The 14,938-nt window shown below is 41.3% G+C and overlaps 1 protein-coding gene across 4 annotated transcripts; it reads left to right on the top strand.

Annotated features, from left to right (window-relative positions):
• The first annotated feature begins 82 nt into the window (after positions 1-82).
• Positions 83-14,078, top strand: DNAI4 (dynein axonemal intermediate chain 4). 4 transcript variants are annotated; one of them, XM_051798009.1, is made up of 17 exons: positions 83-131; positions 1,158-1,335; positions 2,257-2,330; positions 2,838-2,947; positions 3,124-3,280; positions 4,492-4,631; positions 5,421-5,579; positions 6,084-6,248; positions 6,888-7,132; positions 8,333-8,419; positions 9,091-9,242; positions 9,871-10,028; positions 10,194-10,315; positions 10,929-11,027; positions 11,498-11,724; positions 12,470-12,623; positions 13,879-14,078. In XM_051798009.1, exons 1-17 carry the CDS (start codon positions 100-102, stop codon positions 13,921-13,923), a joined length of 2,304 nt encoding a protein of 767 aa, XP_051653969.1. In that variant the 5' UTR covers positions 83-99; the 3' UTR covers positions 13,924-14,078. The 4 variants fall into 4 exon arrangements, with proteins under 4 accessions (XP_051653969.1, XP_051653985.1, XP_051653994.1 ...); XM_051798017.1 differs by lacking the exon at positions 83-131 and adding an exon at positions 141-284 and having other exon boundaries at positions 13,879-14,076; XM_051798025.1 differs by lacking the exon at positions 6,084-6,248.
• The last annotated feature ends 860 nt before the right edge of the window (positions 14,079-14,938 follow it).

Genomic DNA, 14,938 nt, shown 5'->3' with positions numbered 1-14,938 from the left:
CCCGCGCGCGCGCACCCGCCTATGGGCGGTGCCGGTGCTGGCGGCCAATCCCTGCGCGGCGTGTTGGGCGGCGTTGCCGTGGTAACGGAGGACGCCGCCATGCCGGGCCCCGCCGGGCCGCGGCCTCCGCCGTGAGTGGGACCGGGAAGGGCTTTAAACCTTCCAAACATCCAAATATTATTTAATGTTAAAAATGGCTCAGAGCCTTCAAAATCACCGGGAATATAGGAGAAATTAGAATAGATAATAAGTTGTAATGTAAAGTGAGTTATAATAAATAAATGGTAAGATTCCTTTATTATAAATGTTTTAAATCCCTTAAAATAACTGGGAATATATAATAGCAGAGATAATAAATTAGAATAGATAATAAATGATAAAAATCCTTCATTACATCTTTAAAATAATTGGGAATTATATGATAAATTATAATGTATAATAAATTAAAAAATATAATTAATTACAATAAATAAATGGTAAAAATCCTTTATATAAATGGCTTACATACATTAAAATAATTGGTAATATACAATCATTAGAATATATAATAAATAAAAATTATAATACATGGTAAATTATAATAAATAATAAAAATATTTTATTCTAAATTGTTTAAATCCTTTAAAATAGTTGGTAATATATAATACATTAGAACATACATATAATAAATTAAATTAGAATAAATGGTGAAATACCTTATTGTAAATGGTTTAAATCTTTAAAGTAATTGATAATATATAATTCATTGTATATAATAAATTATAATGAAATGATAAAAATACTTAATTGTAAATGGTTTATATCCTTTAAAATAATTGATATGTGATACACAGTAGTCTAATAATAAAATATAATAAATAAATGGTAAAAATCCTTTATTACCATTTATGATATTTTATAATATTAAGTCCTGTCTCACAAGGGCTGGGCCAATTGTGTAGGGTTAACAATAACATGATAACCCTTTTAATCCTTTAGATTCAATAATCATTTCTATTTCATAATCTGATACATTTTTATTTAATATAATCCTCTATATTTTAAACAATCTTTTCTATTTAAACCTTTCAATCGTGTAAAGCGCCGTTGGAACTTGAGGGTGCTGTGTTGTTTTGGGTGTTGTGCTGGTTGAGGAGGAGCCTCTGTGGGTGTTGCAGGGCCAGGGCCGGAGAAGAAGGAGCAGCAGGAGGAGCAGGAGCAGGAGCAGGAACCGGGGGGGTCCTTGTCTCCCCCAGACGGGGCAGCACCGTGAGCAGCTCCCGCAGGACCTCCATGGCCTCCGAGGGACGGCCAGTGCGCAGGGGGGGCCTCGTGGGCACCCAGGGGCCCCTGCAGGTGAGAGCCAGGGACACCTCCTGAACGATGGTCGCTGTCCAAAATCGACCTGCAGGAATGATCACAGAACCACAGAATGGTTGGGAGGGACAGAAAGCTCATCCTGTCCCACCCCCTGCCATGGGCAGGGACACCTTCCACTAGGCCACGTTGCTCCAAGCCCCATCCAACCTGGCCATGGACACTTCAGGGATGGGACAGCCACAGCTGCTCGGGGAATTCCATCCCAGCTCCTCACCACCCTCAAAGGGAAGAATTTCTTCCCAATATCCCATCTAATCCTGCCCTCTGGCAGTGGGAAGCCATTCCCCCTTGTCCTGTCCCTCCAGGCCCTTGTCCCAAGTCCCTCTCCAGCTCTCTTGGAGTCCCTTTAGGCACTGGAAGGACTCTAAGGTCCCCCTGGAGCCTTCTCCAGGTGAACACCCCCAGCTCTCCCAGCCTGTCTCCAGAGCAAAGGGGCTCCAGCCCTGGGAGCAGCTCCATGGCCTCTTCTGGACCTGCTCTAACAGCTCCATGGCTTTCAATTCTTTCTATTCCCGCACTCAGGCTGGGTCAGGAACTGCATTTAAAGACGTGACTGACCTTCCTACAATAAAATACCTTGAACACTATAATTAAAAAGATGGATAATTATCTCATTACTTTGGCTGCACTTTTAATTGGACTTCAACAGTTCAGTCACTCCTGGAGGTCATTAGAGAATAAATGAGCTGAAAAAGCCACAAAGTTTGACCAAAGAGAAATGGGGTTTTCCAGCTATTTCCGCCCATTAAAGAGGGTTCCAAAGAAGTCCCAGGCAAAGGTGACTTTGATCAGCCCTCTTGAGCTGATCCCTGAAGGAATGCAAACCCCTTCACAAGTGTCATCCCTGTTCCTTGGGAACACAGTGAAATTATCTTAATTATTTAAATATTTCTTCAGGTTTTTGATGAAGATGGGAAGAATGTGACACCGCATCCCCTCTTCCAGTCAGACCCAAATACTGCCACACCCAGGCAAGGCAAACTTTGTTTTCAAGTATTTTATCTGTGTTGATAATACTTATTAAGTACAGACAATCTTTTTTACAAAAATGTAAAATATATAAATCCAAACATTAAATTATTAAAAATATACAAATCTTCTTAACATTCTCTCTTTTACTAATTTAAACCAGTTACCTCTGGGTGATTATGTGCATCCAAATGACAAATTCAATTAAGTCATACAAAAAGAAGGTAAATAACTATTTGTGTTTAAACTGAAAAATCATGAGCCACATCACTGTATCAAAATGCAATAAATAACTGCAGATGTGATTTTTAAGATAAAGAAATGGCTCTTTGAGGACCATCCTTCTGTCATGTTTCCCAGGCTGGCTGTTACAACGTATAATCCCAGAGGCTGGGATATCAACCAGGAGCAAATATAGACAAAAAATGACTTAAAAAATATAAAGTATCTCCTGAAAATAAGACATCTCTTTTTTTGAGACAATTTCTGCTTATTTCTTGTCACTGAAGGACATATGGAAGCAGCAGCACTTGGATATCAAACAAATCAACAACCAAGTCTGGCCTCGAGGGAACAGCAGAACCTGGCTCTGGACAAGACCCAACTTTGAGCTTATCTGGTAAAGAACAGACACTATAATTATAGATTTAAACTGTTCTTTGGAGCACTGGGATTTGTGAGACACTGAGTCAGCCCAGCACTTCAAAGGAACTCGGTAGTTCACAATACTTTAAGAATTAATTTGTCTTCTTTTAAATTCAGAGCAGAAAAGCACTTGTTCACCTCATTTTTCAGCTGTGCAGGTGGGGCAGGAGGAGACGGAAGAAGAATTAACAGAGGCAGACCTGGATCAGAGAGTGGATATTTACCTCTCAGAGACAGACACACTCTGGATGTTTGATATGCCCTCTGTCATGGTGTCTGTGGAAGCAGAAGATGCTGGGAGAGTTCTGTAGGTATAGATTGGCCCCCATTTCATCTGTGTTCAAAGCCTTGGGTCTCTCTTTGACAAGGCTAAATTTCTTGCAACTCCATCACGTTGATGAAATTCATTCTGTCTTTCACTGAAAAAATTAAGGCAGGTTAGGAAAAGCAGGGGGTCAGGGAAAGAGAAGCGTGTGATAAGGAATTACATGACTAAATTTTCATGAAAACAGTAGGAAATCACAAACCTCTGCATTCATCTTTGTGTGTAGCTTTACAGCTAATTATTTATTAATAAAGAAGAGATAAACATACTAAATGTTGGCTTCCTCTGAAGCTCCTCACAGTGCTTCTAGTTAGAAGGAACCATAATATTGTATCTCCCCTTAGTATTCCCACTTCAGAGTCCTCCCTGGACTCCCATGAGCTTTGGTGGGGAGTTAACCCAGGTTTTTGGCTTATTCCCAGGAGCTGCCTGGGGCAGAGAGCAGCAAAGTTCTCTCCATGTGACAGACCTGTCACACAGCTTTTGGAAGCACAAAGCCCCAAAGCTGCAGCTGACAAGTCAAACAACTCCTCTAAGTAAGCTCTTTTTGCTTGTGTCCACACCAAGTTCATGGTAGGACTCCAACCCCAATGTTTGTCAATCACACTGGTGGGCTTTTTGGGAAGAGGATGAGCATCCAACGAATCAGGTTTCACTGGTGTGCACAGAGGGTATGGCCAGCTGTACAGGAACAGTAATTCTTCCTGAGCACAGCAGGAGTGGGGTATGACCCACATCATCTGCTCAAATAGTGAAACCAAAATAATAAAAAATGTTCACAATTCCCACTGACATCCCTACAGAACTTGAGGGCTGGGGGAAATAGAAATGGAGCAGTTTCCTTTTTGTGTCTTGGATGCTCTGCCTTTCACTCCCAAGTGAAGAGAGCTACGTATTTCTTCACTCCCAAGTGAAGAGAACTCCTCAGAATTCCCCCAAAATGTACAGGTAGTTGGGGTAGGGATTTTTGCTGGTCCTGCTCTCTACAAGCCATTCCTGTTTTAGAACAGCATCACAAAGGTCAGAAACAGCTGCTGAGAGAAATACAAACACTGAAATAACATTTAGCAATCCAAAAACATCCAAGCAATAAATGTAAAAAATGGAGTGTCCTCTCCTGTTCAAAGACACTGAGAATTTGAATGCAGAAGTTTTTCAGAGAGTTGCCAAACACTGTCTCCTTTGTTTTCGAGGGAGCGGAATAAGATTTACGCTGACATGTGCAAAACCAAAGCTGGCAGCGAACGCTTTGAAGAGAGAATGGTGCAAACCCTGGCGGGGGCTGCCAAAAACAAGGAAGTGCAATGTGAGACAATTATCATGGAAGATAAAGGTAAAACTCAAAACACTCCCTGCAGCCGGCAGAACACTGAGAAAAGGGCTTTTTTATTTCTTCCATCTTGGGATGTTTCCTCAACTTTCACTTCCAGAGCTTTGAGTTCAGACAGGGCAGTGTGATTTGTGGTGGCCTTTTCTGGCCCTCCTAAAATGTGAACTTGTTGCTGGAACAATGTATCCATTGCAATAAAATAGTCATGAACACTAAATGAGAGCTGCTGTGCCCTGCCTGCCTCAGCACTTTGCAAGCAGAGCTTCTCCAGCTAATCCTCAGCTCTTCCCTTGGAACATGAAAGGACACAGCTTCCTTTTCCCCCTTTAACTTTTCAGTGATGCTGGTTTCTATTTCTGTTTGTCTCAATGCAAAGAAGGGAACCTCTGTGATGAGATTTAAAACCTTGAGGAAAGCAGGAAATCTTGGCAGTCTCACAAGATCGATGCAATTTTACGGAATGTACAACCTCAGCGCTCTAAAAAAAATGTGCCTTTTGTGTGTAGGAGGCCAAAGAAAACTATGGGAAATGCTGTCTAAAACATTTTTCCTTTGTGTTTGTTAGTGCATGTAAAATGAGGGAAAAAATAAAAGAAGTAGATAATCTGATTTGAAAACGTATTTGCCACTTTTTTTTGAGTGCCTTGAGCATCAGCAGGGCTTGTTCCAACCCCTGTTTGAAGAGCTGAGCATATAAAGGTGAGGTTTGGGTGGGAGCTGGCCCTGCTCAAGGCCCTTGTAATAATGTACCAAAATGAGAGACGTGTATAACGCAGTGAAATTCATTGCCAGGGACGATGGTCACTTCCTGGGACTTGGACAATTCACTGGATGCATCAGAAACAGAACCTACGTCACAGGCAGAAGGATCTGGAGCCACAACAGGGGGAAGCAGCAAATCTCCGACAACGAAAGAGCAGGAGCAGACTGTGTCTGTCTCTTCTGACAGAGGTAACATTTTACATTTCTGCCCTGTTTTCATCCTTCTAAAACAGGCACATCACAATCTGTGTGGGGAAACTACCTGAAGAACGTGCTTGGCCTGACTGGTGCCTGAAAGAGAGTTTGCTAAAGAATCTTAGATAGGGCTGCACTGAGGCCTTTGCTGTCCATTGCCATCAGAAATTACCTTAAATAAAGATAAATAGTCAGGGACAAGGCTTGCTGGTACTCACTCACTCACGTGGGACAGTAGAAGCAGAACGCCATTTGTGAAAAATTCCAGAATATCTCATCATACTGAGTATCTGAGCAATAAAAGAAAACAAAATTAAAGCAAGAAAAAACTCATAATGGAAGTATTCTTTGATCCTGACAGATTCTTCTATGCTTTTTGCAGGTGGAGGAGAATTCTTATCTCTCAACTTTTATGTGCAAAGTTTTATTGTGTTAAAACCATTTATTTCCCATATTATCTGTTATCAGGCATCACAACTTCTTCTCTAATGATTTCAGAAAGTGCTGTTCCTGTCAGGAGCCAGGAAGAGGAGAAATGCCATTCAGAAGCTATATTAACATCAGAAAACTTAAAGCAGGATTTAGTTATCATGGAGAGGATTTTAATGGAGAATATTTTTCAACCCAAACTTGCAGCTTATCGGCAGATTCCTGTCCTTATAGGTTTGTTCCTTACTGAGTATCCCATTTCCAGCACAAGGCTTTACGTCCTATTGGAAGTCAGGGAGTTATGTCCCTCACTGGGACAAATAGAGACTTATTCAAAATATTAGTCAAACTTGTTTCCTAGAGATAGGAGATAAATTCTGCTACTTCTCTCACCACTTTTTGCATTGGAATATCTCTTATATTTTTTTTTAATTTTAATTTTAGAAGGAGACTTATCACAGCATTGTGAAACTCAGCTGTGGTGTTACAGCATTGATGTGTAGTGTGGTGCTTTAAAATTTGGCATCTAACTTGAAAACAATCTATTTAAACACATTTTTAAATACATGAGATTAGAAACATTCCTGGTGGGGGGTGGACATAAATTCCTACCTTGTTGCTGGGTAGCTAAATATGCTCGTTTCACACCTGTAGTACAGACCTGGCACACCACAGCCTTGTCGAGTTGTTTTCTCTGTCCCCAGCAATATTTCAACCACAGTTTTAGAAGTTAGGATGTCTCAATTCCTCAAATCTTCACATTTTTTTTGCTGCAAAATATCTGCTGGGCAAATTTTTTCCACTGATGGGAACTACTGGAGTGAGATGAGTGAAATGTTCCTACTCAGACTCCACCATATCTGTGCATTTCAGAGCCTGACATTACCTCGGACAGGGGTGATACAGCAACAGCCATGGAAGAAGATGAAGAGGAAGAGCATGATAAGGAAAAGAAGGATGAGGGAAAAGAAGGAAAAGGATTAATTGACCCATCAATGACAATAAATAAAACCCCAGAAGAAGATGCAGCTCCCAGGCTGGAACAGCTGTGGTCTTACACGTGTGATTTAACCAGCGGCCACAGCGTGAGCAGCATGGCCTGGAACAAAGTGAATCCTGTGAGTTAACAAGTCACTCCTGAGCTCTTTACAAGCAAGTGGCAGTGTAAATAAAGTCCTGATTTTGGTGTGCTTTGCTGGGAGGGATCTCAGAGAGATGGATCCATCCCTGCAACCATGTGGATTGTTTTTGGCCTTCCACATAACAACCTCGTTCCCTTAATCTACAGGTTGAACAGCAGCACCAGGCTTTCCTACACATGTATCACAACAGCTTTAATTGGTCCAAAATTTAACTGAACTTTAGCAGTGTATTTCCAAAAGGCAATTTTCTGCTAGCAGTGACCCTCAGGGCAAAGTTTACCCTGGGCAGTCACCTGAACAACGACATTAATAAATTTGGTCTGTGATAGAACTGGCAGTTGAAATTTAAACTCCTACTACTAAACTTTATCACCAGTGATGGAGTTTATTCATGATAGTTTAGAAAACACATCTTTGGCTTTAACAGTAATCTCCCCAAAAAAGCAGCAATCATCAAACTTTAAGGATAAGATAAATAATAACAGCACAGATTTCTAAGCAGTTGGCCCAAGTTTGTTTAATTTGGTTTCAGTGGAAGTGAGAATGACTCAGACATCTCCATACTCAGGCATGTAAGGCTCAGTTTTCCCCACACCACAAAAATAATGAATGGAAGGAAGGTAAAAAGCAGGTGAGGACATGAAACAGAAAACCAGTAAGGGCAAAAAAGACAGAAAACAAAGACCATTTCATACTCTTAGTACACCAGATCCCCAGATATTATAAAGTTGGCCACATTTAGAGGCCCCAGTCTTAGAATACAGGGCAAACAAACACCTACTTTGAAAGTGTAGGAAAAGAGAAATTAATGGAGCTGAAGACTGAAGTCTTGCTGCTGTTTTTCACTTCTGCCCATGGAAAGGAATTACGGGAATTCATTGGACCCCACTGTAGAAAGCTAAAAGCCAGGAGTTTGTGGTGCTCACTGAAGCTCCTTTTATAAGTAACCTTGAGAGAGAAAACCAGAAGTATTATTATGCATTCCATTAAATATTGCTCATCAAATACAGTTATAGAACAATGTTCATCTTGTGTGTTATTCCACCTGCATATGACATGAGCATTGTTTTTCCAGACTTTGCCCTGACGGTCACTGCTAACACAAAATTGTTGTTTGGAAATACACCACTAAAATTCAAGTTAAACTGAGAGATTTCTGTTAATTTGTGCTTTCAGGATCTTTTAGCCATTGGTTACGGAGAGTTTGATTCTAAAGATCAGAAGAAAGGCTTGGCTTGCTGTTGGTCACTGAAGAACCCCATGGTAATGAGCAGCCAGTTTGCTTTTCTTCAATGTGTTTTTCTCTGTACTATTTCTTCTTTATTTCCTTTTTAACTATAATTATCTAATCTAACTTCTCACAATAGTGCCAAAAAGAAAGTGGATTGCATAGATATAACATATATACTTTACAGATCTATCTTGAAAGGAATCCTTTTAAAATTAGCCATTTTAAAAAAATCTTGGAAATCTCAGTAATGAAGTGTCACAGTAAAAACCATCTGATTGCCATCAAATTACACAACTTCAGTTTGATTTCTTCTACAAATTTTACTTCGTCAAAACTGTGTATTAGACTAATTTAAGCCATGAATATTCAAATCTGTGATGCATCTTTACCACATCAACAACAATCAAATACTCTAGTGACTCCCTGATGCCACCATAGACCCTTCTAGATATTTGGTTTGGAGTAACCCAATCTAACTTATTTTACAGTGTCATATTTCTGCACAATCTTTATTTTTTCCTAATTTTATCAGCTGCAGCAAGAAATAAATGGAGCAGTTTAGAACACAGTACTTGATTTCTATCTAGAAGTCACTATGGTCACTTGAGTTTTCCAGCAGAGCAATTTAGTGCCCAGTGCTGAGAAGATGGAGGTAAATTAAGAAACTACCTTAAAACATACTTGGTATTTTTCTCCTGGTCAGTGGCCAGAGCGCATTTTCCAGTGTGACCATGGTGTTACTGCTGTGGATTTTTCCCTGGCAAGTCCAAACCTTTTAGCAGTTGGAACATCTAGTGGATCTGTTGCAGTCTATGATGTGAGGAGCCAGAACAACGCCGCGTTCTTGGACAGCAGGTGAGGCTGTGATCTCCCATCTCCTCCCACTCCAGGCACCTCTCACCAAATAACACTTTGGAAAGGTGAAACAAAGGAGTCCTGTTCTTTGAAGTTTTAAGAAAATGCAGCAAGTTACCACCATATATCATTTATACTCCATGTCCTATCCAAGACAATCCTGCCCCAGATAATAAATCCTTTGGTGTGACCAGTGGTATCTTTTGGTGCTTTCTCCCTGATTCCACTTGCCAGAAATGCAGAGAACATCAGAACAGGTGAGGAGTGAGCAGGAATTAAGAAGAAAATGAGAGAGAGAGGAAGGTGATGAGGGAGACATTTGCCCTAAGGGCAGCTCCCCAGATCTGGGCTCTCTCCTACAAGGTACAGATTGATTTCATGGTTCAGGTGTCACTGAAAGGTATCAGCACATAAACAGTGCCCTGAAACTAAGTATCAAACATGTTTAATAGAGAAAAAATTTTCCTGGAGAAAACAACCAATGTTCAGACTATTTTTTTTAAAGAAAAGCTAAACACTTCTATCATAAGATCTGACACTCATTACAAAGTGGAAGATTAATTATTTTTCAATTATATTGCCTTGTCTTCGTTCAGATATGATTTACCACGTGCATCTTGTGTTCCAGTGCATCCTTAAATAAACATACAGGTGCTGTGTGGCAGCTGAGGTGGGTGGAACAGGACAGAGGTGCAACAGAAGGTGACAAAAAGGAGAGACTGATGTGTATCTCAGCAGATGGGCGAGTAACTGAGTGGCTCATCCAGCAAAGACTGGACTGCATTGGTGAGCAGAGCAAAAATATCTGAAATTGCTTTGTTTAATTTCAGGTGACATTCTTTACACCAGTTATCATACACAAAAGATTTAAGTTCGGCATTCCAGAGCAGCATGAGTTACTCACAGGGCTGTCACACACCTGTTTGACAAAAACTCCTTCTATTTGCACAGATCTGATGAAACTAAGGCGAACAGAAAGGGAGAAGAAGAAATTACCAGGTGAGAAAGAAAGGAAAAGTGAAGCTCCGATATCTCAACAGGCAGCTGGAATGTGCTTTGACTTCCACCCAGAGGTAGGCTCAGAAAGTCCATCCTGGCTAAAGTTTTGCCCAGGAAAACTACATAGCAGAGGTGGGATCCTCAGCTGGAGCTACTTCAATACTAGTCGGGGACTCGGCACTGGATTTGAAGCCTAAGTTTTACCCCAAAAGGATGAAATGGTAAACCAAGCCCATGAGCAGCTCTGTCCTCTCAGCCATGCTACTCACATTTCCTTGGGCAGACCCTGGGGCAGTTTCCCTCTCTGTGTTCACCAAGTCTGTGAGGATTTGTTCAACATCTCCCAAGTCCAGGACATAGGGTGCTGTGCTTCTCTTTATCCAGCTGAGTTTTTCTTCCGCAGAGCACTTGAAGAATTTATGCCTTTTCCACACGGACTGCTGAATGTCCAAGGTTTTCAGGAGTCAAAAATCCCAGCATAAGTTCTGCATTGATTGAGAGAACACATACAGGAAATGTGCTACATTCTGACCCCCCTATACTCACCTCACACACCTCGGCCCAACAAAGCAGCTCCACCTCAGCTCTTCAGAGCCTGTCTCTGCCATACTCATCCAGCCCTTTACGATTTCTAGATAAGCGATAAATTGGTTAATCCAACTGAGGCTTTTTTTACCTTTCTTTCAGGATACGGATATTTATCTTGCTGGAACAGATGAGGGCCACATCTACCAGTGCTCTTGCTCAGGCAAAGAGCAGATTCTGGGAACATACAGAGGCCATAAAGTGAGTGATGTACAGAAAACATAATGACAGCAGAAACCATTCAATTAAGTTCAAAAATGTAACAATTTCTTTGCTTATATTATAATGTCTAATAATATATAATTATATATATGTATATATAAATGTAACATTATAAATGTAACATTATAAATGTAACATTATAAATGTAACATCTGCAACAAAAGAAACCAAAAGTTCTCTTCTTATATTAAGAATGAATTCCCCTGGCATGAAGCATCACAGTCTTACAGGATTACTTTCTACGCTATAAGGGTTTTTTTAAGTACGTTATTAAAACTTCTATAAACTGGTTTAAAGCTTTAGTCCTGGCTTAAGAAAATAATCAGTAATGTGATTGTCCTGTACAGGTAAATAGTCTTATTTCTGACAGAAAGATGGGTAGCTCTACAAGAGATTCTGTAGCTCTACAGTAACACCAAGTTGTTTTTTGTTTCTCCCCAAACTCCAAGGGTCCTGTGTACAGAGTGGCCTGGAATCCATCCAGCACAGACATGTTCCTAAGCTGCTCTGCAGACTGGAGCACCATTTTATGGCACCGGGACTCACAGACGCCCCTTTTAACTTTCAGTTCTGTCAGAGCTTTTGTTCATGACATCATGTGGTCTCCAAAATCAGCCTTCATATTTGCAGCAGTGAAGGAAAGCAGGGTAGAAATCTGGGATCTGAGTGTCAGCATGTAAGTAATTACTTTTCTCAAAGAAAATTCTGAAACCTTATGGCATGAAGGCTACAAATTATTGCCTAATCGAAATTATCAGATCAGGACAGCTTATTCAGCTATTGAAAGCACTGCATCTTGAAATACTCACTTTGTAAAAGCAGATGCTATTACCAGAGAAATGGAGTTAGAACAGGAGCTGGATGCCTCACGGAGCTGATAAAGGGTAAAACTGCCTGTTTTTTCTGCAGAAATCAGAGATTTTACCACTGCCATAGTTAAAAGACAAAACATCAAAACTGAGCTACTTTTATAAAATACGATGGTCTGAAGCTGAGATACCTCTCATGTTTTCCCACTCCTGTGCACCACATGCACAAATCATGGGTGGCTCAGTTATCTGTGGCCTTGCACGGGTGGTCTGTATTTATTACTGACGGCGTCAAACCCAGGGTGGATCCAGAGGCCCCCAAATCCTGCAGTAGCATAATGTAAGTTATTAATATAATATCCATATTACCCACCACCCCCCAGATCAGGCAATAGGACAGGTTTTAGGCAACCAGGATATCTTAGTTAATAGCAGTTGGAAATTTTGTTCTGGCAGAGACTAAACAAAATATTGCCTCACTTCCTAGTTTTTGAGTTAATCTAGAACACAAGAAGTGAAACATGCAGCACTTCTCAGGCTGCTGTACTGACAGGCCACTGCACTCAGGTCAGTGCAAGGTACCCATTAATTCCTGCCTTGTCTGGGTTGCAGCTTCAACCCCGTGATCTCCCACGCTGCCAACCCAGAAGCCAATCTCACGTCCATCCTCTTTGCCAAGAACACCAACTGCCTTCTGCTGGGAGACAGCCTCGGTGGAGTTGGGGTGTGGGAGCTGTTCAACTTGGATGCTCCTGGCAGCAACAAGGTACGACACGCTTGGAGAAGGGCGGTGTGCTCAGAGGCTGAGTGCTGCTCTGGGGCCTCATTCCTCAGGAAGGAGCTACTGTGAAAGATCCAACTAATGATACTGAAATAGGTGGAATCACATACAATTCTATAACCAGATTAAAGCTGAGGTTGTTCCTGCTCTTCTGCTGCCATACCACTAGAAACTTCAGGAACAGTTCAGTCAATGTTGGGTTCACTTGACTGCAAGTGAAGGTCAACTGCAGGTTTCACTCGGTTGCAAATCCAGAGGTACAACACAGAGTTGGATTTGGGATGCAAGAGCAGGGAGGTGACACTCCCTCTAAACAGTCTGCAGGAGACTCTAGTGGGCTGAATGCCCTCACCTGCTCCACCACAGACACAACGTGTCCTCCCCTGGCCACCAACACAATGTCTCACCATGTGGGTGTCAGACCCAGCAGACCCTTGTAACTGTGGCCAGTTTATAAAGTGGGACTGCTGCTTTTTATAAATCCCTTCAGATTACACGGCGCAAAACACTGAAGCTGGAGAGAAGGAAAATGCTGACGTCAATCTAACCTTCATTCTTAGGATATTATGGATCAATAATTCACAACTGTCAGCACTGCAGGTAGAAATCCTGGTAATTACCAGCCTCATTTGCCAAGTGCTGTAAACCACAACGATATTTCCCTTAAAAACAAAAAGTGAGGGAGGCTATTGTTGTTAAACTCAGAAAATAAAATTAGTGGGTTTTTCTCCCACAAACCACCATGAAGCTGCCTGAGTCCTCTGAGCAGAGAAGTTCATCAGTTATTCAGCACAGGGATAATTTCCTGAGTATGTCACCAGAACAGAAATGAAAGTGCTTCACTTCATAGGCTTTGGGCAAGTAGCATAACTGGTCACATTATCCAGAGGGAGCCCCACTTTCCAGCATCACCCATTTCTGTCACTCCCTTTTCTTGTAGCAGCAAAGTCTCCCTAGGCTTGGGTATGGACAAGGCTCAGCATGACCATACTATAGCCATACTACAGCTAATGCTCAGGGACAATCACATCTAAGTGTAGCTACTATACAGGTATCATCTTGAAAATTAACTTCCTTTATAAACAAGATATATCTGTGTATGCTGTCAAACATGACAGTACAAATGCAATCCAACCAGGTCTGCCAAAAAAGTGCTGTTTTCCAGGAGTACTCTTAGAGGTAACCATAGCAGTAACAGAATTCCAAGGAAGAACCAGTTCTTTTTCCTCTTGTTTTACAGGTTGGTACCTTGCATGACATCGTTTGTCCAGTTGGAGCTGTTTAACAGTAACTGCTGCCCCTTCTCTGTTGGGAAACAGCAGGAAAGACACGATGTAGTATGAACATTTATTCCTTTGCAATAATTAAAGTTTCTCTTTGAAACCACACTGGTTAGAAATTGCTTTCAAATGCCCTAACTTTTCCCCCAGAAGTCCCCCTCCTTAGACAAACAGTGTTAATACATGGATGGCCTTCTCTGTAATACAGATAATGGGAAAGTCTCCATAGTCTTTTCTCCTTTAGTCTTTATCCTTTTTTTTCCCCCAAGGTCTTTTCTCCTTGGTTTATTCAAAACCAAAAATCACCTCCATGCTACAACCTCAGCCCTTACTAGATGTATCTGTACCTTCCCAGTGAAATCACCCAGTAAATACATGGACTTTCCATCAGTTCCATCTTCTCCCATAACCCACCACCAAAGGTGAATGCTGAGTTTTGAGTGATGTTAGGCAGGGAACTTGCTCAGCCTGCATGCTGGTTGGAAACAGGCAGAGTTTGGCTGCCTAGGCTGGATTCTGGGGGGGAAGAGCAGAAGAAACAGAAAAAAAGATTTTCAGGGACTTCCTGCCCACAGAAAATACTAAAATCCCCACAGAGCAGTGATCAAGCACAAGTCGTAGCCCTGCTGCCCAGCGAGCACATTATGTGTGGAGATGTGTATTTTATAGATACCCAACGTTCAGCCTCTCTGATTGCCCTGACAATAAACATCCAACATTTAACACATCACTGAAGTTAAGGATCATTTGTGACGCATTAACATTCATTTCTATGTGCTGCACATCCAACAGGGAACATGCAAACTTACCCGACATAAAATAAATCTTTGTGCACTTCAAAGACAGACACCCATTAAGATGAATCATGTGTTAATCATTATTACAAATCTGAACAAAATACACCATGTATTTTCCATCATCTGTTTGCTTACCAATGCTGCAGCTACAAAACAAGCTTTCTATCAAGGCTGTAACACATCCTAACCCACCCTGCACACAGTGAAAGCTAATTAACTGTAA

Source organism: Manacus candei, unplaced genomic scaffold (genome assembly GCF_025592945.1).
Source record: "Manacus candei isolate 608988 ecotype Guabito, Panama unplaced genomic scaffold, ASM2559294v1 h1tg000005l, whole genome shotgun sequence".
NCBI classification, from domain to species: Eukaryota; Metazoa; Chordata; class Aves; order Passeriformes; family Pipridae; genus Manacus; species Manacus candei.
This window is presented reverse-complemented; position numbering and strand designations above follow the sequence as displayed.

Bases quoted from the DNA above. Each gene is read 5' to 3' on its own strand.
- DNAI4 (XM_051798009.1), top strand. From the start codon at position 100: ATGCCGGGCCCCGCCGGGCCGCGGCCTCCGCC. The intron at 10,029-10,193 runs GTGAGCAGAGCA...CTATTTGCACAG, and splicing joins GCAAAGACTGGACTGCATTG to ATCTGATGAAACTAAGGCGA. The intron at 10,316-10,928 runs GTAGGCTCAGAA...CCTTTCTTTCAG, and splicing joins GCTTTGACTTCCACCCAGAG to GATACGGATATTTATCTTGC.